Source organism: Doryrhamphus excisus, linkage group LG3 (genome assembly GCF_037039965.1).
Source record: "Doryrhamphus excisus strain RoL-2023G ecotype Guam linkage group LG3, RoL_Dexc_Guam_v1.1, whole genome shotgun sequence".
NCBI lineage: Eukaryota > Metazoa > Chordata > Actinopteri > Syngnathiformes > Syngnathidae > Doryrhamphus > Doryrhamphus excisus.
In genome coordinates, this window is record NC_136359.1 from 26,002,191 (window position 1) to 26,024,404 (window position 22,214).

General features: G+C 40.5%; 2 protein-coding genes and 1 long non-coding RNA gene across 6 annotated transcripts in view; 2 read left to right on the forward strand and 1 right to left on the reverse strand.

Moving 5' to 3' along the window:
• The window catches only part of LOC131128489 (tight junction protein 2-like), a 57,085-nt gene extending 55,172 nt beyond the window's left edge, over positions 1 to 1,913 (forward strand). For all 3 annotated transcript variants that reach the window (XM_058071386.2, XM_058071385.2, XM_058071384.2), the window contains exon 24: positions 238 to 1,913. In XM_058071386.2, the coding sequence (XP_057927369.2) occupies positions 238 to 427 (190 nt within the window). In that variant the 3' untranslated portion in view covers positions 428 to 1,913. The remainder of the gene's footprint in view (positions 1 to 237) is intronic.
• Positions 1,664 to 4,513, reverse strand: LOC131128494 (uncharacterized). Its single transcript, XR_009129649.2, has 3 exons — positions 4,446 to 4,513; positions 2,148 to 2,257; positions 1,664 to 2,071 (listed from the first exon to the last, which is right to left on the reverse strand). It is a non-coding gene; the product is annotated as an uncharacterized LOC131128494 (long non-coding RNA).
• On the forward strand, positions 4,042 to 22,007 carry zfr (zinc finger RNA binding protein). Of its 2 annotated transcripts, XM_058071391.2 has the most exons (20): positions 4,042 to 4,200; positions 4,341 to 4,422; positions 6,363 to 6,645; positions 6,856 to 6,994; positions 7,389 to 7,607; positions 8,281 to 8,513; positions 8,868 to 9,074; positions 9,896 to 10,208; positions 10,510 to 10,691; positions 10,780 to 10,899; positions 11,439 to 11,584; positions 11,899 to 12,061; positions 12,320 to 12,540; positions 14,240 to 14,390; positions 15,314 to 15,455; positions 17,189 to 17,286; positions 17,968 to 18,063; positions 19,158 to 19,269; positions 19,662 to 19,759; positions 21,022 to 22,007. In XM_058071391.2, exons 1-20 carry the CDS (start codon positions 4,164 to 4,166, stop codon positions 21,202 to 21,204), a joined length of 3,225 nt encoding a protein of 1,074 aa, XP_057927374.2. In that variant the 5' UTR covers positions 4,042 to 4,163; the 3' UTR covers positions 21,205 to 22,007. The 2 variants fall into 2 exon arrangements, 1 of the variants encoding a protein (XP_057927374.2); XR_009129648.2 differs by lacking the exons at positions 17,189 to 17,286; positions 19,662 to 19,759; positions 21,022 to 22,007 and having other exon boundaries at positions 19,158 to 19,209.
• The last annotated feature ends 207 nt before the right edge of the window (positions 22,008 to 22,214 follow it).

A 22,214-nucleotide genomic window follows, 5' to 3' on the forward strand; every position in this document is an offset into this window, starting at 1 on the left:
GTACGCACCTACTTATCTACAGTGTATATATATATATATATATATATATATATATATACAGTATATTCATTGGAAACAACCCCCCCCCCCGCGCTGGTCCCAATGGGAGGGTTGTGTCATGAGGGGCATTTGGTGTAAACAGTCACATCGTACAGTATATACAGTACATATATACACACACATATACACGCACACTGGAATTGATGGAAATGTTTGAAGTGCCTTTTCTTTTGCTAGTCCCTTGAGGTTTGGGTTGTCCTTCCTTCCTCCGCCGCCACCCAACAGCACCCAAACCTTTGCTGCTGTCTGCCGTCAGGCTCTCAAGGAAACCAGGGAATCCTTCATCACTTTGACAGTACTTTCTCCTTCAGCCAACACGCAACAGCAGTATTATCGTGACACCGGACCTGCTCACGTCAGCATCTGAACGAGCATTCTTACCCCCCCAGCTATACTGTACATGTCTTGGGGGATCGAAGGATGATTCTATAATGTCACTTGACACTTCAGTCAGTAAATGGTCCGCTGCCATTTTGGCAGTCTGAGCAAAGTCAAGTCAAATGTTGGGGTGACCAGACCTTAAGACCAATTGACTCTTTTTCTTTTATTTGTCATGTTGCTGGACTTGACTTCACACGGTGCACAACGTGCCATACACTGTTACTACCGTTACTACGTGTTACTACTGTTACTACGTGTTATATGCACGTCAGACCACGGTTACAGTATTTCTGTCCTACTACACAAGCCCTTTAGAAAAGTAAAAGTGTTTTTTTTCCAAGATATTTGCTCCTTCTTACAGGTTGGTATTTCAACCTTAGCTCTGGTATTGTTACAGAGAAGTAAATAATAAATGATGACTCCTTTGAGATGTGTGAGCTTTGCTGCCAGGACTTCAGCTCTCCCAAATGTGTTGGGAAGGTGCATTGAGCATTCCCTAATAATACGATGTCAGGAAGTGCTTGTCGGGCACTGGTCCTTTATCAGCCGTTCACCTGATTTTTCATAATTGTTCAGGTATTTATACATTTGTTGGCAACAAATCCTCAATCTGAAGACTTAAAAACATACAGTGGAACCTTGATTAGCCTACGCCTTGACTAGCATGTTTTTCAGTTAAAGTGGAAAATTTACACCACAATTTTGCCTTTGTTTGCATATATTTGTTTGTCATTTGTGTTGCTGCGCTGCATGAATCCAACTGTGTTCCTAGCGTATCACAAAACATCCTTGATAGATCCATGAAGCTTGCTAACGCAGTCATCCCTCCTTTAGCACAGTTAATTGGGTCTGGATCCGACCGCAATAAACGAGTTTCCACAATACAGGATTCAGTGTTCATAAATAGAATATTTTTGGAATTAGTTGTTTAGCTGTTAGCTGTTTATCACTTTTATTTGTTTTTTGTTTTTTTTTACATTATAAGAGCCCTGTAGACTTTAAGAAACACGCCAAAAGTCACTGTTTAACTGCTATTATCATCATGTACATTACATTGTGCAACTCTTAAGCTGCAGGGACTCGAGACGGCCGCCAGTGAGCAAGCTAGCAAGCAGAATACTACATATTGCTCATATTTGAATATGGTTAGAGTAAAATAATGGACCACAGTCTGCCACGAAAAAGATATCATTCATTTCTGACAAAATGCCACAAAGCGAGGGATGACTGTACAGTGGAACCTGGGTTAGCGTACGCCTCAGTTAGCATGTTTTTCAGTCAAATATGTACGCCAGTATTTTTTCTGGTTAGCATCTTGTGTTGTTTACACACTGTGTGAGTCCACCTGAGTTTGTAATGTATTTTATCACAAAACATCCATGATAGCATCCTATTAGCTCGTCTCAAACAACAAGTTTAGTTTTAGAGTTTTACAATTACAGTTTTACATGCATAAAGGATTGATAAACACATATTTCTGTGTATTTGGTGTTGTGTAGCAATCGTTCTCTCAGGAAGTCTGCACATGTTGCAAAACAATCCACCATTTCACCCCCATGAACACTTCTGTGGTCACCAATGGTAAGAAACCATCTGCCTTGAGCAGCTGAATGGAGACAGGAGGTCATATCTGTATCAGCAACATACATGATTGTGTTATAAGTTGATATGTGAAATGGATTTTGCCTCCATGATGGCGTGTATACCGGATCTGCAGGAACTAACGATATGGAGAAGACTTTTCATCCAGAATCAGTGCACTGACAGTTCCAGGAGAGCAGTGGTGAAAAAGATCCACTGTGGCAACAGGAATAAGCTGAAAGAAACAACCAGAAAATAATGACTGTAGTGTCACATATAAATAAACATTTTACTACTTTCATTATCAAAGTTATTCTATAGATTTAGTATTATATATCTATAGTATAGATATATCTATAGTATTATAGGGAACATCCCCTGTCTAAGAAGGAGAATATAGACTTAGTGGGAAGACAGTGCAGCAGGATGTCCGAAACTGGAAGAAGAACACTGGAAGAACATCCACGCCAGCAGAGATCTGGTTTCAGCTGCAGGTAACATTTCCTCAGCCCTGAGCACGTTGACGTGCTCGTCTTCCTTCATGGCAGTCAAAGGTTTGCATGTCACGAGAGAGACGGAAAAAGAGCTTTGGTGATTGGTCACAATGATTTACAGATTTACAGCGCTGACACAAGAAATGTGTGAAACTTCCTGTATGGACTCGTTGAAATGGTCTTGCTTTCAAAAACTTGTAGCTGCCACATGCACGACATAAATGCATCAAGGTTTTGTGTTTTACTTCATGGTATATCGTGTACTTACTAGAAATATCTATTTGTGTTTGCAATTGCCATTACGTCAATGTTTCTTGCACAGTATGAAAACATGAAACCAGTTGCTCTTTCATTAAGTAAAGGCTGTTTCTTTTCCTCTATGATTTATCTTATTATTCAATTAATCAAAGCAATTTTCAGGAGAGGGCCTGCACAGTGGACTAGTGGCTAGTATGTTGGCCTAACGGACAGCAGATTGTGGGTTTGTATCTCCTCCTGCTTCCTCCCAAGTCCCAACACTATGCATGCAAGGTCAACTGGAGACTCTAAATTGTCCATAGGTATCAATGTTTCATTCATTTTCATCAATGAGTGTGAATGGTTGTCTGTCTATGAACGCCCTGCCATTGACAGCTGTGATTGGCTCCAGCATATCCTGAACCATAGTGTGGGCAAGAGGTATAGTAAATGGATGAATGGATATTCAGTAAAATACTTGGATAACTAATAACTAGCCCTAACTAACCTTCCTTTCACATTCCTTTTTGCAACCTTAAACGTTATTTCACGAGCACACCTGTCCTAACCCTGCACTGCAATTTTTCCTTGAGGTCTGCTAACTTGGAAGTTTCACTCTCCCATCTTGCGAGCTCAGCTTCTAAAACCTGTAGCTCATCCTCCGTATATTCAGGCTGAAGAAGACAAGATTCTTGATCCTTATTTGTCCAAAAGTTGTCAGTCTGCCATGATGAGTAGTGACAATCAGACAGGTGCTTGACACGCTGCTGCTGTTCACGGAAAGTAGCACTAGATGTGAAATCAGTTGGCCCAGGAAAGAAATTCCAGTACTGCTTAAATTTACGGCTGTCCAATATTGGCTTTTTTGCCGAAAACTTATATACCGATATTGTCTAACTCTCAATTTCCCATACTGACATTAGCAGATAATGTGGTAAAATGAACACAGGTGTGTTGTATATAGCATTTTCTTAAAATATCGGTTTCATGATCTGATACCGCTATCAACCGATATTGCATTATTATGCTGATATTGGGCAGATAATTATGATTATTCCCCCAACTCCCCCCAAAAAGTGTTGATTTCCTGTTTTCCCATGAATACTGTGTGTTTTCTGACCCCTTTGCCTTGCAAATGTAGTGAAAAGTACCCAGGTTCTGTCTTTATTTCGGGCATTCTGTTTCCTAGTTAGAATTAATTTATTTAGGCCGATCTAGCTACGATATATGTATCTATGTGATAATATCATAAATCATGTATATAGTAGATAATCTAGCTGGCGAGCTGGCTCGCGCTTGCTGACGTTTTTTAATGAATCATCTGCGCAGGCGTATAGACGACATTTCCGGGTACGACATGTAATACGAATACGCTGACCTCCTCAATCGTCGGTAGAAAATACGAAACCAATGATTCCCATATGCCCCGTTGTATCCTTCACCTATGGTAAGCGGCGCGAATGTGTCAATATTTACCGATTCTACTTCTGTAGACACTATCAAAACAACTGTTCGCCGTTTCAGAGTTTCGCCTAGCTCGATGCTAACAGTTAGCTTAGCGTAACCCTGTATGTTTGTCCTCCGCAGTGCCCAGCCGGCTTGGTGAAGATGCCAAAATGGCTACCGGCAATTACTTTGGATTTACACACGGCGCTGCCGCACAATATAGGTAAGGGGACCACCGGCGCTTACGTTGTGTCGGACAGCACACGGCATATTGTCTCGGTCGTCGCCGATTGTACGCTTTGCCACAGTAATACACCAGCGAGATGCTTTGCACTGCTGTTATTGTTCGAACGGGGGGAGGGGACGGCATCCCTCTGCTGCAGTTATGAGGATGCATTCAGAGTCATTAATCCACGCTGTACGGCAGCTCTGGTGGTCATACTATATGCCCCTTCACAGTGTGGCAATAACTTTTATGGCGGCGCAATATTGTCATAACGTTGTTGTCCAAGATATCTGCAGTATACATACTTGTAATGGGCAATGGAAACATTCCTGTTTCTTCAGCTCCCCGAAAATGTCACATTACACTTAATCACAAAATAAAACATCCCATGCAGAAAGGAGAGAGAAAAGAAAATAGGAGATGACATAAATGCAGAACGGATCACTTCACATTTGTAGTGCAATAATACAGAATGATTAAAAATAACAATGATACATAATATGAAGTCAAAAGTCCAGTCCTGTATTTTTTTCATCCTGTTAGTCTCCTAATTGAAAAAATAATCAGTAATTAGTCCACTATCAAAATAATCATTTGTGGCAGTCTTTTGATCTTCAAAATATCAGAAAAGAGGCAAAAATGTCCATCACCATTTTGCTCAGTCAGTCAGTAAGAATATCTTATTTTGCCGAAAACACAAAGATAATGCGTCTGCTTTCATCGATGGCTAAAGAAATTAAAAATAGATTCCAGAAGCTGAAATCTCTGCATATTTTTTCATGGAATGATTATTTGAATACCACAATAGTCGATTAATTGGATATTTGATTAATCACCAATTAATTGATTAATAGTTGCAGCTCTCTATAAACAATCTAGCCAATCAAGATTTGCAAGCATGATTGACAAGCTGCAACACATTGCCAATGTAGTCCATAAAGATGGCTGAAAGTGAACAGGTGTAGAGGGTGAAGAAGAAAACTGACCCATCATTTGGACTTGGTTGAATTTAAGATATTCGACCAGCAGTAGAAAATTATTCTCTGCAGAGTGTGTGGGGCAGCAACTCCTTCAAAGTGTGGAACACTTGCCCATTTGCTTTATCACTTCAAAATGAAACCAATATTGGTGGCAACATGACCCGATCATCATTATTATTATCAAGCCAGTGTCAGCAAAAAATGGTATCACATGACATGGGCCTGCATCTAAAATCTCAGATTATGGTATTCTTGACATAAGCATTTGATTCCAAACTCTGCCACAGCTGGATAGAGCCCACGTGGTCACAACAGCAGCGTGTGCTAGTGATGTCAGTCATTTGGCAGTATAAGTTTGAAAAAGATGTCCAACTGAGTGAAACTTTTCACTCACAAGTTTTGATATGAACTGAAACTATTAAATAAATTTAAATCGATTCATTAACTTTTTAGCCAAAAATTCAACCAGCATGCCTGGTGTCATGTCTGCTTCAAAAAAACAAGACACTTTTTCTAGCTGACGTAAGCGATTATTCAAAACGTGGAAAACCCCCTCGACTACTTTTTGTACTCGAGGTATTCAAATGATTTGAATAATTGTTGCAGCCCTAATCGTGTGGTTCGGTCTGCGTGTCTCTTGACAGCTCCACAGTAGGTCTGCCTTGTGTATTACATCTCTTTCACTCCATGAGCTGTTCCTTTCTGGATGCAATTATTTACTAATTCGGGATAATGTGGACACAATTTTATTTTTTCAACCCACCAAAAAAAAAATCTCAGGACTTTTCCGGTATGGACAGGGCTTAAGTTGTTTTGTAGGCAACAAAAGCCAGTACCTTAGGGGTGAGTGGTACTGCCAGTTAGTAGTGTTTTTAAGTAGAATTTGTTTCCTTCTGTCGGATTTTTTCTTTTTAGGTCTCCCACACAAACATGAACCCCTCTGTTCTTTACTTCCAGTCAGCAGCCAACTGCCGGGGTAGCTTACACCCATCCCACCACAGTGGCCAGTTATACAGTTCATCAAGCACCGGTGGCGGCTCACACTGTGGCAGCAGCCTATGCCCCCACAGCAGCCACCGTCGCTGTCGCGAGGCCAGCACCTGTTGCAGTGGCTGCTGCTGCTACCGCTGCAGCATACGGGGGATACCAGCCTGCTCATGCTGCTGCTGACTATGGCTATACACAGCGTCAGCCGGAAGTTCCTCCACCGCCACCTCCAGTCACCTCACAAAACTACCAGGTACTACCTAACTGTAAAACAGTTTGAAATTGTGAAGAACTATATATTTTTTCTCCCGTGTAGTCCTCATTTTTTATTTAGATGTCTTGAAAAGGTCTTAAAAGTAGTTCCTAATCAAATTGGCAGGTACCTCATAGTGACAATACAGAATTGCTGATTTAGTGAGCAAGAATAAGAAAAGGATTCTGACTGACAGCATTTCATTTTCAGGATTCCTACTCCTATGTCCGGTCCACAGCTACTGCAGTTACCTATGACAGCAAGCAGTACTATCAGCAGCCAACTGCAAACGCAGCAGTGGCTGCTGCTCAGCCACAACCTACTGTAGCTGAGTCCTACTACCAAACAGGTACAAGTAAACACATGCATTCATTTATTTAATAAAGGCTAAGATTATAGACACATACCATTCAGAAGCTTGGTCAAACAATTCAAACATGGAACGAATGCAAGCTAATGTTCCCTTTGGAGCCCCATACAAATTCTTAATCATCTCACAGCTGCTGGGAACACAGTCACTCAGGAAGTCGTTAGTAACTAGGGCTGTCACTCGATTAAAATATTTCATTGTAATTAATCACATTTTCTTGTCCATAGAAAACTCAGAATTAATCGCAAATGGAAATACGTTTTTATCTACAATAAGAAAGTTATTAAAAAGTTTTTTCTCCCCACTGTGTGTTTTAATTTTATGACATCTCAAATGAAGTAAGACCCACAAATGTTCACATTTTGTTTTCCAGCCCCCAAACCAGGATATAGTCAGGGGGTAACATCATATACCCAGACTCAGCAGACCCGTCAGGTGACAGTGATCAAGCCAGCTGCTCCCAGCCCTGCAACCTCATCTTTCTCCATTTATCCTGTAACCTCTACTGTCCAGCCTGTCGCTGCTGCAGCGTCTGTGGTCCCGACATATTCGCAGAGTCCAACTTACAGCACAAATGCTGTCACCTACTCTGGTAGGTTTCTACACTACATATTAAAATTTGATTAACCAAACTCAACCTTTTCTTTTTATTTGTTTTGGGGTTCCTCTGTCACCTTTCTGTTTCCATGTTCTTGTGCTTGGTGGGTTTAGGCTCAGATTTTTGTCACATTTGCCACAGATGCTGTAAGTTCATGTGCATGCATTGATGGTCTAGGCCATTGTTCATTACCCCATTTTATTTAGACTTCTTTAATTGTCCTGGTGGATGCATTTTTTGGCATCCTTAGTGCCGGCCTCTGGGTCGTCCTGCCAACCGCACAATCCAAGAAAGCATTTCTTCAATGCCATGTCCTAATCGATATTGGTTGTTTGTTGTTATACCAGAAAGTACTTCTAGAGTATTCACTTGTGTTCACATCGCTGCAAGGTTTAGGGCCGGATTGGAATGAAGTTGACTGTGAAAATTAATGCTTCCGTAGCCACATGAGGCCCCACCATCTAGTACTGATGCTATGTCATACATGAATGTAGTACATTTGGGTGAATGAGAAAGAAAAAAGAGCCTGTTTATTTTTTTATAAATTGAAACTCTTGATTGTTCACCTAACCTAACATAATGCACCTAACCCATGTACCTCTGTCAGGTGGGATGGGTCCCAAATGAAAGATGACAATTAAATTGTAAAAATCATCTTTTATTCTAGGAACTTCATATTCAGGATATGAAGCAGCAGTATATTCAGCAGCCTCAAATTACTACCAGCAACAGCAGCAGCACCAGAAACAGGCAGTGGCAGCTGCAACCGCTGCATGGACAGGGAACACTTTCACTAAGAAACCCCCCTTTCAGAATAAGCAGCTCCGACCAAAGCAGCCACCAAAACCACCCCAGATCCACTATTGTGATGTCTGTAAGATCAGCTGTGCTGGGCCCCAGGTGAGTTGCATTGTACACTGCCAAATTATTAAACTGTATCCATTTGTATACAGCAGTGCTCAAACAGTGGGGCATGGGGGGGTATACGTGTCAACTTTTTTTTTCATACTTGAACGATGCTGGTGCCAGCATCTCCTAGAATTGTGTGTAAATTGTGTGTTATTTTAAATGGTTTGGATGGCATGAGAGAAAATAATTTGGAACCACTGGTATGCAGTATTTTTACCCTCAAAAGTTAGTCCACCCCTCACATATCAGCAGCCAGTGCCATAAAGTCAGGGGAGGCAAGTGAGGCAGGTGCCTCAAATAATACTCACAGCATGGAGATGTGATGTTGATCAATTTCTTTTGTAGACTTACAAGGAGCACCTGGAAGGCCAGAAGCACAAGAAGAAGGAAGCGGCACTGAAGGTTTCGCAGAGTACGAACAGCAGCAGTGGTAGCAGTGCTGGGTTATTGGCCCGAAGTTCTCAAAATCAACTTCGCTGTGAGCTTTGTGATGTTTCCTGCACCGGTGCAGATGCTTATGCTGCCCATATCCGTGGAGCCAAACATCAGAAGGTATGGGTATGAATTAGTGCTGTCAAACTATTCAAATTCCTTATTAGATTAATCACAACAACAGCAATCTGTTTGCTTGGCCTGTCATGATAACAATTTGCTGTAATATATGGCATAATGATGCACCATATCAATTGTCAAGTCACAATCAATTGAAAGTCAATGTGGACATTGGCTTATGTGCATAAACGTTCGTAAGTTGTGCAGTCATCATGCAATGGAATCGCCAGTCTGGGCATTTGTGCGTGGGTCACCAAATAAAAGTACCAAAATAAACCATTGCTATGACTTACAGTATAATGATAATATAATAATGGAACATTTCTTTTAGTATGTCATCTTTCACTCTCTAAATTTGTGGAGTTGTCGTTTGTCATATGTATTTCTCACAAACAATTGGTACTGTCCCACTTCGTAGCATTTGAAATGAAGGCTTTTTCTACCGTGTTAAAGAGCAGCATTTCTTTGGTGACATACTGGTTGTGAGCGCACACCATGTTGCACTGTTTGGTTTGTATTTACTTTGCTGATCAAATGTTTCAGTGCGTGTGGACTGTTGTGTACTTTTTTTATTGTAGTCTTTTGCAGTGATGGAGAACTACTTAGAAAAGGTTGTGTGATGTATTGCAGTCCAACACCACTAAAATCACAAACATAACCATGACACTTCTGAAAAGTGTGAAACGATACTGGAAGGTCTTTTTAGTCTGTTGGTAAAATGTGGCTGACAAGTTTCAAACTCATGAGGCTGGCTGTGTCAAACTGACAGATATTGATCACACCTGATGATGATCGACCTAAGCCAACTTATTTTTCTACAGGTTGTGAAGCTTCATACCAAACTTGGCAAGCCTATTCCCTCTACTGAACCCAGCATGGTGACTCAGATATCATCCTCCAGCTCAGCTGTCCCCAACAAAACCATCACGTCTACCTTGAACTCCTCCTCTACCAGCAGCTCTCTGGGGGTGGTTTCCTCCTCCACTGCTTCATCCAGCACCTCCTACCTAAAACCTGTCAACCTAGTCAGCAGTGGCGTAATGGGTGTCAAGAACCCATTAGCCAGCAATTTGTCCCCTGCCAACGCTGGCACAGCTGGAAAGAAAGTCAACACACCCAAGATCAATTTTGTTGGTCAGTATTAATTAAATAATTAAGTGTTCTTAAAAAAATACTTGGTGGTCTATAGAAATAACCAAAGATTACCCTTGATTGACTGGCAACCAGTCCAGGGTGTGCACTGCCTCTCGTCTGAAGTCAGCTGGGATAGGCCCCAACATACCTACGGCCCTAGTGACAATAAGAGATGCATACATACTGGATGGGGCGCGAGTCTGTCACTGGCCTCACAAGAATGTTTTACTAGTAAATATCTTAAACTTTTTTTAACAGTGCGGAAGAGGTGCTTATGCAATGTCTTGATGTGTGAATGCAGGTGGAAATAAATTGCATACTACAGCAAAGCATGAAGAGGGCAAAGTGGAGAATCCCAAGATTGTTATGGCCACCTCAGGTGCTCTGGATGCAAAAACCGAAGTTTCTGATTCTCTGACCACATCAGCACTCGCTGCACTGCAGAGTGACGTCCAGCCTGTTGGCCATGACTACGTTGAGGAGGTCTGTCTCAGTCCAACTGTGCATGGACAGTTCTCAGTTCATTAAGAATGAATTGCAACAGCTATTTTAACATGTGACTCATTTCTAGGTCCGAAATGATGAAGGCAAAGTCATCCGCTTCCATTGCAAGCTTTGTGAATGTAGTTTCAACGATCCCAATGCAAAAGAAATGCACCTGAAGGGACGTCGACATCGCCTGCAGTACAAGGTTTGATGTTTTGGTTTTTTTTTTTTTAGTTCTTGAGTCATATCTGGAATTTAAAGGGCTCAAGCCAAAAATGAGTATGCGGATCAAAAAGATTCACTGTGGCGACTCCGTAATCATGAAAAAGCTGAAAGGAAAAACAAAATCCTACATTTCCAAAATCCTATTGATTGTAAATCACAACAATTATTATTTTTTTTAAACGTCCAAAACCCTAATCAATCAATATTTATCCATTTTATTTCCCAAATGACATTTTTTTTTTCAACTTTTAAGCACAAAAGCAACTTTTAAGGATGTTCTTTTGCTCTCCTTTATATTTTTACTTTCAGATGACTAAAAACAGACAAGGTACAAAATACTACAAAGCAAAAATGGTGTTGTAAATACGATTTTAACAATTAAGAAAATTACTATTCCCATAAGTTTGGCAACAGCCCATTTATTATAGTCGCTAACAAGTTCATACCGCCATGTCAGATTCAGAAGCACCAACACTTGTAAATGAATGCGAAGATTTATGTATTTTGGTTTACAACTAGAAAAAGGTGAACCCGGACCTGCAGGTAGAGGTGAAGCCAAGTATTCGAGCACGCAAGATTCAAGAAGAAAAGATGAGAAAACAGATGCAGAAAGAGGAATACTGGAGAAGACGAGAAGAAGAGGAGCGTTGGAGAATGGAAATGCGGTATGGTTGTTGTGATGACTTCTTACTTGTGGAAAGATTACATTTACAATAGACAAGAAGTATAAATGTTGACTTTCTGCAGACTTTAGGTATTGGTAGCCACCAGCAATTACAATGCAGATTAAAACGCAAAGCAGTTCAGCAAACATGAGTAAAAAGAAAAACCTTTTTCCTCAAAAATATAGATTGAAATGCAAAGCCTATATTAGCCTCAAACAATCAACAAATTGGCTACATCACTTAATTTGAACAATCTGTTTTGAAGGACCTAATTTATGAAAGACTATGATAGAAGAATTGGCTTCTATTTTCAGACGATACGAGGAGGGCATGTTCTGGAGACGTATGGAGGAAGAACATCATTGGGATGAGCGACGTCGCATTCCAGAAGGAGGGTATCAACAGGGTCCCCCTGGTCCTCCAGGTCTACTTGGAGTTCGACCTGGCATCCCAGGTTTACAGCCCCAGGGTCCTATGGTAAGGTCATGTCATTGTAATTGCTGGGTTAAACAGGTTTGCTGTGTAGATGAGCTGACTGGCTTATAGTCTGTCATACTAGTCATTGCTATTGCTGTTTGGCACAACATCAACTGCAGAATACAGATTCAGTAGCAAACCACTGAAGTTTTGTGATTTGCCATAAGACATGAAAAACACTATTGTTTCATCTCTTCTCTATTGCGTTGGAAGAGAGCAACACGCCACTTCATTGAATTTAATGTTTGTGCCCCACAGCCCCCACGGCGCCCTGACTCTTCGGATGACCGCTATGTCATGACCAAGCATGCTTCCATCTACCCCTCAGAGGAAGAGCTGCAGTCTATTCAGAAAATTGTCTCTATCACAGAGCGTGCTCTCAAGCTGGTCTCGGACATAATAACAGATGAGGAGAAGGCCAAAGAAGAAGACAAAGAAAAGAAAGAGCCATCTAAAGAAAGGTGTGAAGTCGGTGACAGGTATGATCACAATGGATTCTTCTTCAAAATTTAACATTGGCCAAAAAGCACACTACAGTCACCAACCACACTGCAAAAAGGGCAAGTAGGATAATCTATAATTCTGCTCACAGGTGGTCCTTGTGATAAATGGATGGATATATAGATGCTTTATTCATCTCCAACAGAAATTGACATTTCCAGCAGCTCTGCAAAAATATACAAACTTAATCATAAAATAATACAACAAAGGCAAGATTAGAAAATGGAATAAGAACAAATACATACTAGACTAGATCATGTCAGATTTGTAGTGCATAATTAACTTTGTTCCTAAACTCTGATGCAAGTTGAATTTTGGTGTAGCTTGGTGATCTCCTCAAGTCACTCACAGTCTAAACAGAACATATGTTCTGTTTACTACTATACCTGATTTGTTTAGTCTGGTGCAGTTCCCACGCTGCTGTTTTTAAAAAAATATATATTTCAAATGTAGAAATGTTAAATAGCTAGCATTACTTTTTTCCCTCCATGTTTACCTGTGTGAGAGAGACCTGAATAGTTTAGTGGGATCGCGTCATAAGCCGTGTACACGATGACATCCACAAACAAAATTAAACATGCACAGATTTTTTCCTTGGCTGGAAAGAGACTCGCCCTGTCGCTCGGGTTCAATTGAAAATTTGGAAGAGGTGACTTGGCCTCATGCATATGTGCAGCTCATCAATCAGATGTGATTGTTGGTTGGAGCCCGTTGTGTACAGGTTTGAACTGCAGGGACGATCACTGTTACATATCCACATCTACTTTGGAATAAATGACAACGTAATGTAATGTAATGTAAGCCAGCATCGTAGGCAGAGAAGACAAGAGCATCTGTCCATGCAGAATGAAAACCTCTACTTTCTTTTGAGATGTTTCTGTTTTTGGGGGGAGGAGGAAATTGATGCTTACAAAATGGGGGGAATACGTGTCTGTCACATCTCAATCAGCGCAGGTTGCCAAACCCTGGTTTCCCCTGCCTTCCTCGTGCTCATCCAATCACCAGTCAGAACTCGGCCAGGATACATTCATGGTCTCAGACAAAGTTGGATTTTTTGTAACTCATTACAAAGTCATGCATATTCCCCACTCGGGTGTTAAAAAAAATTTGAGCATTGCAAAGTGAGCCACAACAAAGAGGCACATGCGGCTCCGGATCTCGGGTTGCTGACCCCTGCCCTAACGCATATGTAAGCATGATAGACTGAAACTGAATGTCGTAAACCTACTTTTGATCAACCTTACCAAGTCCAGACGTTAAAATACCATCTTTATTCTTAATGATGCTTGCTAAGTCCAGTGTTAAGAGTGGCGTGGCTACTCGTGCGCCTCACACACACATTGTATCTTGCACAGCGCGCCACTCTTGAACTGGTTCGTCAGCGAATCTCTTGTTATCCACCAAAATGAAGTTTTCTACACGTTCGCAAACACAAAACGCTGAAACTGGAAAGGCTGTAAAGCGAGGACCACATGTATCTAGAACTAACACGTGTAATACACATATACAGATATGATACATTTTCTAACAGCTGAAATCATACACAAAGGAAACAACAATATATTTTTGTGTTTTTCCTTGCATTGCTTTTATCATTGATGTAAAATTATATATTTACGTTCATGTTGTCATTTATAATGATAACTTCGTTTACATCTTCCTTTTGTAACATCCTAGATCCCTGAAGGGCGTGATGAGGGTGGGTGTCCTTGCCAAAGGTTTGCTTCTTCGTGGGGACAAGAATGTCAACTTAGTCCTACTCTGCTCAGAGAAGCCCACCAAGAATCTCCTCACGCGTATTGTGGAGCTCCTCCCCAAACAATTAACAGTACTGTATTTTCTATTCTCATTTTAGCTATATCTGTGCTGGCCACTGCACTTGATGTGAAGTTGATTTTCAAGCTAAAAAACTTGGAGTGTTGGCTTAAATTAGTTTTTGTGGATTAAATTAAATAAAAATTTGATTAAAATGAGTAGTGAGCAGTGGAAAAGTCCAAAGAACCGAGCAACATCCTTTTATGTTGTCAACGACAGACCATCAGCTGCATTCAATCTTAATCACTAAGGAGAAGATAATAGGGCTTGGCCTTGTCAAGTTAAACACACAAAAACATTCTGGCACCCTCGGCATGACTTATGGTAAGATTTAGGTAACTGTGTGCATTTGAGTCAGCATATTTAATTCCGACCTTTTGAAAATGACAGACAATCCCAAAATTCATTCAAAGTTGTGCACCCACTGCTTTTTTGTGCTACCATTCCATCTTGAGAAAGATCTGTTCATAAAAAGGATTTATAATCCAAGGTTAATAACAATAATAATCTGGACCTTAATACAGTTACAATACATTTCCAGTTAGCTGTACATTTCTGACTGCAACTGTCCCTACCTACAGTCATGGAAGACATAATTAGACCACCCTTTTTTTCTTCAATTTCAATGGCCAAGAGCCCTGTTTTTGACAGTACACCATGGAACCATGGAAATGGCTATATATGAGCTCTTAAATTAAACTCTTATGAGCAATTTTAGTTGTCATTATATTTCTAAAAACAGTTGAACCTTTAGTTGTACCAGTCATTAAAATGAACAAATAAGCCGGAGAAACAAGGCTGGTCGAATAATTGTTTCCATGACTGTACTATGCAGCTGATGGAAACGACTTTGGCTTCTCAACTGCACCACATTCAGCTAACAAAACAGTATATACTTGTTTTGATCATTTTACTTATTTGCTTTCATCTTTCTAGATAGTAACGTCGGAAAAATATGATATTAAAGGCTCTGTCCAAGAAGCAGCCATCATTCTTACATCCTGCACAGAGCCAAAGATGCAAGTGACCATCACTTTGACTTCACCTGTCATCAGAGAGGAAAATGGCCTGGATGGAGGTTGGGAATGCCATCACAGCACATGTTACAACTCCTTGTCTGTACCACTGTCCTACGCAGTCATTTCCAGTTGGTTGGTTGACAGCAAGAGTTTTGTGCTGCTGGCACGCTACAAAAACGTTCAGAAAAGTATCGTGTTGGTTTGTTTAACACGAAACAATGGGCTTCTAAAATCAGCAATCGGCTCCTTCTTTCATAGTTTATTGGTATCAAATTTATTAAACAAAAGACCAGCAAAGAAAGTTTATTTTAATTGAAACTTTCAAATTAAGATGAAATTGCAACAGTTCCCTCTTCAACGTCTACTGCTACATACAATGTAGAGATCAATTGGAATGTAAAGTGTTAAAAGTGCCAGCAGTATTGCCCTTAGTCTTTTTGCTCTTTAACTCTTCTCAGATGCTATCCTTTTCTAGCTAAGCATGGTCAGTGTTTGCATTGTGATAAGTCTTATTTATTCCCTGGAGAAATTCTGTTTTGTTTCCTGTGTTCTCAGGGATTCTGGTTACATTTTCTAGTCGATTTGGAAGACACGTGTTCTGCTCATTTTTAGAAACGTATAGTTTTTAGATTTTCTCAAAGAAATCAACTTTAGCAAAATCCGACTGTGCAAAGATATCAGGGTTGTTGTTTGGCCACCCAAGCTGTGTTCAAATCAATATTTGACTCGCAGCAGCAGAATCCCCGCCATAGCAAAGGAGAACATATTTTTCCACAGGAAACAAAGACTATTTTTGTGTACTGGTGAACAGTTAACCATGCTGCCTCTCTTGATCCAAAGTGCTCCCCTGAGTAGATAGACAACTCAAAACGTGGTCACCAGCAATGTCTATATCTTTTTTTCTAATGCATCATGAATTTTTGAATTGACAATAGTCGGAAGCTGTAAGATTAAACTTTTCCTTAGGGGAGTATTGTTGAGGCTAAGGTATGAAGGCTTTGATTGATTTGATTGATGGTGAATGTCAGTGAATTGTTGGTTGGACCAGAGTACAGCCTTTGACATACATTGACTGTCGATGTCTTATTCCAACCTACTGATTCTGGGTATGCATGCAGTGATATTCTAACCTTTTGATTGCTGCAAGTTTGATTCTCTCCTTTAGCACTCTTTGCTACTGCATTTTTGTATTTCATAGTGTTTACATGTCCAGCACAATGACCAGTTGACCTTATTTGACTACAAGAAAAGAATGTGTTCGTTACTTTGTTTGGTATGGCCCAACAGCTCCGGAAGGATTTTTGACCAAGGTTTTCCCACATCCCAAAAATGTTGCCACACCTACCATTGCCATGGGGCTTTTTATCAGGTCGTTGTCTTAATTCTTGGCCTTCCCCCAACCCCCCACCCCCACCCCCACCTGGAAAACACATCTTTCACAGTCATCCAGAATGACAACGTACAGAAAAAGAACACATCTATTACCTGATAAAAAGGTAATTGAAAACGAGGGTCAGCCGAAATCAATGTGGACTTGCTTTCTAAATAAAGCAGCCTAAAGATCAACTTATACAAATGATTTCCCAAATATGACTTAACTAGCTAGTCAACTAGTGTTAACATTAAGGTTGGTGCAGTCAGATTTTGAATGCTGCCATGTTGAAGAAAAGGGATGTTGCTTTGTAAAGATTAATTGGTATGTGTGGCAACATGTTTGTTCTCTGCCAGCCTTGCTGACCTGGTCAAACACCCATTCCCCATCAGCATTTTGACACTTCAAATTCATTTTTAGATGTAACCTTGGGTATGGTGAAAGACCCAGCGGACGTCTTGGACAGGCAAAAATGCCTTGACGCTCTGGCTGCTCTGCGCCACGCTAAGTGGTTCCAGGTTCGGAACATCATTTTACTTTATTATTGTAGCCTTATGCGATGCATTATTTGTTTAGCTTGTTTCACACATTTTAACCTTCTAATGCTGAAGAAAATGTGCACAATTTTAAGTCCAAACAAAACCATATGGAGTCATCATCTGGAAATTGGCATCACCGTATTTCCTTTTCAATGACGTATGCACTGCAATATAGTAGACAATTCCATAAGGCTGCACGATAACTTGAAGAAAATATTTTTTTATTCCACATGAATGAAATGGGGATTGAGAGAAATAAGGAAAATCTGACTCATTTCCTGTGATAGCGTTGTGCAAAATCACAGGTCAAATATGTCAGATTTCCTGGGCTCCTTCAGTCCCTGTTCCTTCCTCTCAGGTGGATCTTATACTTTGAAATACATGTTTGTGGAATCCTGGATAAACCTTGGGTCAGGGTTTAGAAGATGACAAGAAAAGTCTTCCTTTCTTGCTCATCCTGCAAACTTTGTACTCCCTTACTAACTGTGAGGTACAAGACTACTGGGAATGGCAGCTGATGGCAAATTTTCATGGCTCATTAATGCCTTAAACCATACTCAAGCTTCCATTATACACAGTAGTTTTTGGACCTCGTAGAACTGATTTACTGTCATCATCGCACATGTTTAGCAAATAAATCTAACTTTACTGCATCACAAGGCTAGAGCCAATGGACTCCAGTCCTGTGTGATCATCATCCGGATACTGCGAGATCTCTGTCAGCGAGTCCCAACCTGGTCACCCTTCCCAGGATGGGTGAGTATCCCCCTCCAAATGGAATCTATGTTTATATTCCTGTCTGCAAAACGTACTGCTAATATGAATGCGCTAGCAGCTAGGCTAATACAGTAGTGGGGAGCAGAAAGTGGAAAACAGCTTGTACCTTTTTAAAATTGTTTCCAAATTCAAGTAGAAGCCAACCGCTCTGCTGTTCTAGTGTCACCTGCTGTACTGAACACTCCTTTGGGGGGGGCACTTGTTGCAGGGATGGACAAATAGCTCCTGGACAATTTGGAAAGCAGTGAAGATCCACACACCTGATTTGCTTGGTTTTTCCCCGGTGTCCGATGAGGAACTAGACGGGGGTTGGCGGTAGACTTGTCCGTGTTGTGGTGGAAATGAAATATTTGGTTTGCAATTTATCTGAAATGTCTTATTACTATTGCCCTGTGTTTTAGGTATTTTCATTTGTACATTTCATGAAGGAAAGGTGCACTGAGGCAAATCCTTAATAATAATCCTTTTCTGAATGTTCCTTGATGGGCTTTTTACTCACATTTAGAATTTGAAATCAGTATCACAAATAAACTAATCTTATTTTGAGCTGACACAAATAAACGTTTGTGTCAGTGTGAGAGGTCTCACTCGCTCACATTTTGTGAACATTTCGGAACGTTTGGGGGCAAGTTTCAGAGCTAATATGCTAGTAATAAAGAAAAGTAGTCATCCAAAAATATGCATGCTGACTGTCCGTATGCTACCAGTCTGGCCTCCACCCACCGAGACAAAGACTGCATGACAAAAGGGCTCACCTTGTTCATGCTGTTGTTCTGAACAAACATGCCAAGGTCCTGAAAGGAATGCAGCGAACTCTCTTCCTGTTTGGTGGTGGAGAGACGAAGAAAACACACGCGCTAACACGTGAAGTTCATTTTCATTTACCCTGCGATTCATGTATTATCATCCCAGTCCTAATTGAAGTTTTCCTTTCCTGAACAAGAAGTGTTGCCACTCTTTAATCTCACTAGATCTTGTGACAGCCTTGTGTCGCAGATGCCTGCTTACTACTTCCAGACTCTGCTGTCTGAGTATATTGGAAATCTAAGCTGTACTAACTGTTCGCTCCTCAGGCCATGGAGCTGCTTGTGGAAAAGGCCATCAGCAGTGCGGCTGCCCCGCTCACCCCAGGCGATGCACTGAGGCGTGTCTTTGAATGTATTTCATCTGGGATTTTGCTCTCTGGTAAGAATATTTTACATTTTGCCATCTCAAATTGAATATGTTGACATGATGTCCAAATTTGTCTTTTCAACAAAAGTGCTTCATTTTGTGATGGGAAAATGCTTTGAGGACCATTTCTCAGTATTTTTGTTCTGTAATTGTTCATTCGGTACTTATTCCTCCAGAGCTAATTACTCTAATTACCAACCCCAATTTTCACTTTTCAACTTTCCTACTACTTTACCAAAACAACAATCACTTGCATTACAGTTTTGGGTTACAGGGACTCACTCCAAATTTCAACCCTCTCGTCACCTCTATACTCCTGTTACCCAATATACATGCCAGGATATGGCAGATGTGTATGAACATAAATTGTCTTGAACTCCTAAGTAGATGATTTGTCTTTACAGGTGGGCCAGGACTGATGGATCCCTGTGAAAAGAATGCTGTAGATACCCTAGCACCTGTGGGGGAGCAGCAGAGAGAGGATATAACCCTAAGTGCCCAAGTACGAGCTTCATTTTTGACTGTTGTGTTTGTGCTATTCGAAATGTGTATACTTGTGTATGTCGGTGATCACTCCTCCACAGCATTCTAGATGGAACTAGCTTCTTGTCTGAAGTTGACAACGTTCATTCAGACAATTCAGACTATATATATATATATATATATATAAAATACAAATAATGCCATTCCAAACAATCCGTTCCAGACACTCAAATTTGAACACAAAACACATTGCATGGATAATAATTATAGCTTTATCAGCAGAATGACCAATTATTGATGAATGACCAATTACTGCAAGCTACAACAGAATGGGCAACTCAACATTTAATATTGGTTTTACTAATTTACCCTTCACAATCACGCATGGAGAGCAAGGTTGGAATAGAGTTTTGTAGAGAGGGAAAATTGTCCCTTTTCCTGCTTGATCCATACTCCATAGACGGTAAAGTCGGACAGTTGAGTCCAACCAGCTTGCCACTCATTCATGAAGGAATCCAGTTTATTTTGGATACAAAAAGCATGACTGTAAAGGCCAGAGTTGTAAACGAGATACTCAATAATTCACATTTCAGTTCAATATGGCTGTAAAAAGATGAAAAGATTCAGTAGACTACACAGTGCACGTTCTACCACTGGTTAGCATCGTCTTTGAAAAAAAGGCTGCAAGACCCCCGAATTTTACGACGTAAAGACAAAGCCATTGTCATTTAAGAGGTATGTAATGTCCTCATATTTTGCATGTAAACCTGTAGTTATTTTCTATAAAATGTGTTTCTGGAACGGATGAATGACATGAACCAAGGCACCAGGGTTTTGAAATGTGGTATTTCACAAGTTCAATTCCGATATAGTGAGAGGTTTTTGCAGGTCTTTGGGTTCAGTACTTTACAATTTTCACATTTTTGACAATTTTGTCACATTTCAGGAGGCCCTGAATTTGTTTTAATCAGCTGTTGGTTAGTCTTAAGATACACATTCTTGAAATATGTCACTCTGGAGAACATAGCTAGAATAAGAGTTTTATTTTTTTTTTATTAAAATAACTAACCCCCTGTAAATAAATTAAGTAAAAAATGTAAAAATCTACAAATAATGACACCTAATAAATAAAGCTGTACCTGTGCTGTGCGTCATGTCTGGTCAAGTGGATGAACTTATGATTATAAGTTATTATAAGTTGACTGTGCCAGGCTGGCAGTGGGCATAATATGGAACATACCTGAGTCTTGGTCCAATCATTTTACTTCTGTGTGTCTACAGTTTGCTCTGAGGCTGCTGGCGTTCCGTCACATCCATAAAATTTTGGGTATGGACCCTCTGCCGCAGGCTAACCCTCGCTTCAGTGTGAACAGCAGCCGCAAGCGTCGCCATGACAACAGTGATGGAGCAGACAGCTTTGAGGGTGAAGGTAAAAAGGATAAGAAGGATTATGACGTTTTATAAGAGTCACTGTGACAACCTGTAAAAAAAATACTTGGATGTATTTCCAGCGGGGACGTATGCTGGTTGCTCCAGTGATACGTTCTTTTGTTTTGTTTTCAACTTATAGATGCATATGTGTATTGCAGCCTCACACGTGTTAAACCAAACTCTCTATCGTTTTTAGATTTCCTATGGCTGAGTTCTAACTATCGAATATATAGTGTGGTTTCTTTTTTTATTATTATTTTTACCCTAGGTAGTTAAATTATTGCATTTTGTGACGTTGAGTGTTGGTGGCATTGGCTTCTTCTGCTGCTGCTGCTTTCCTTGGACATGGTGGAGAAAGGCAAGCAGTGATCACTGTCTCTATTCATCTGTATAGTAGCATTCCAGAGTGGACATTGTGACACATTCATCTGCTCAGTTAGCGCCTCTTTCAATTGGAATCTCCTGTCATAAAGGCAGGTGATGTTTGTCTGTGCTCTGCTATATTCAAAGAGGTAACCCAGCTGTGTCTGTAGTGAACTTGTCAGCCAAAAATGTCCTCTTATGTTCTGAAATATATTCATTCAAATGACATTGCTTGTATAATCTTCAATAGAAAGTGTTGACTTGTGGAAAGCATGGCTGTATTGATGATTGCATCCTGTTTAGTTCTGCTGCTGACTGGGGAAACCTGCCCGTTTATCTGGTCTAGGTGCTACTTTGAGTACTGGAAATAACAAATGGGAAGGGGGTGCTCTTCAATCAAACATGTTGAAATGTATGCTGCCACACGATTCTAGTAGCAGAATAAACTAACTCCCAGTTCGAAGAGCTTTGAAGTACTTCTTGAGTGGATTCTGTCATGACCTTTTTCTTTGCTTGTTGGAAGAAACGGAACGACCAAAAAATGTCTGCTAATTGCAACAATGAGCCAGCAGTCAGGGAATTGGCCGATAAAAGTGAATATTTTGTGAAATACAGAAATATACATCATGTGAATGAAATCATGAACAACATCGACTCCTACTTCACAGAAATTCACTTAT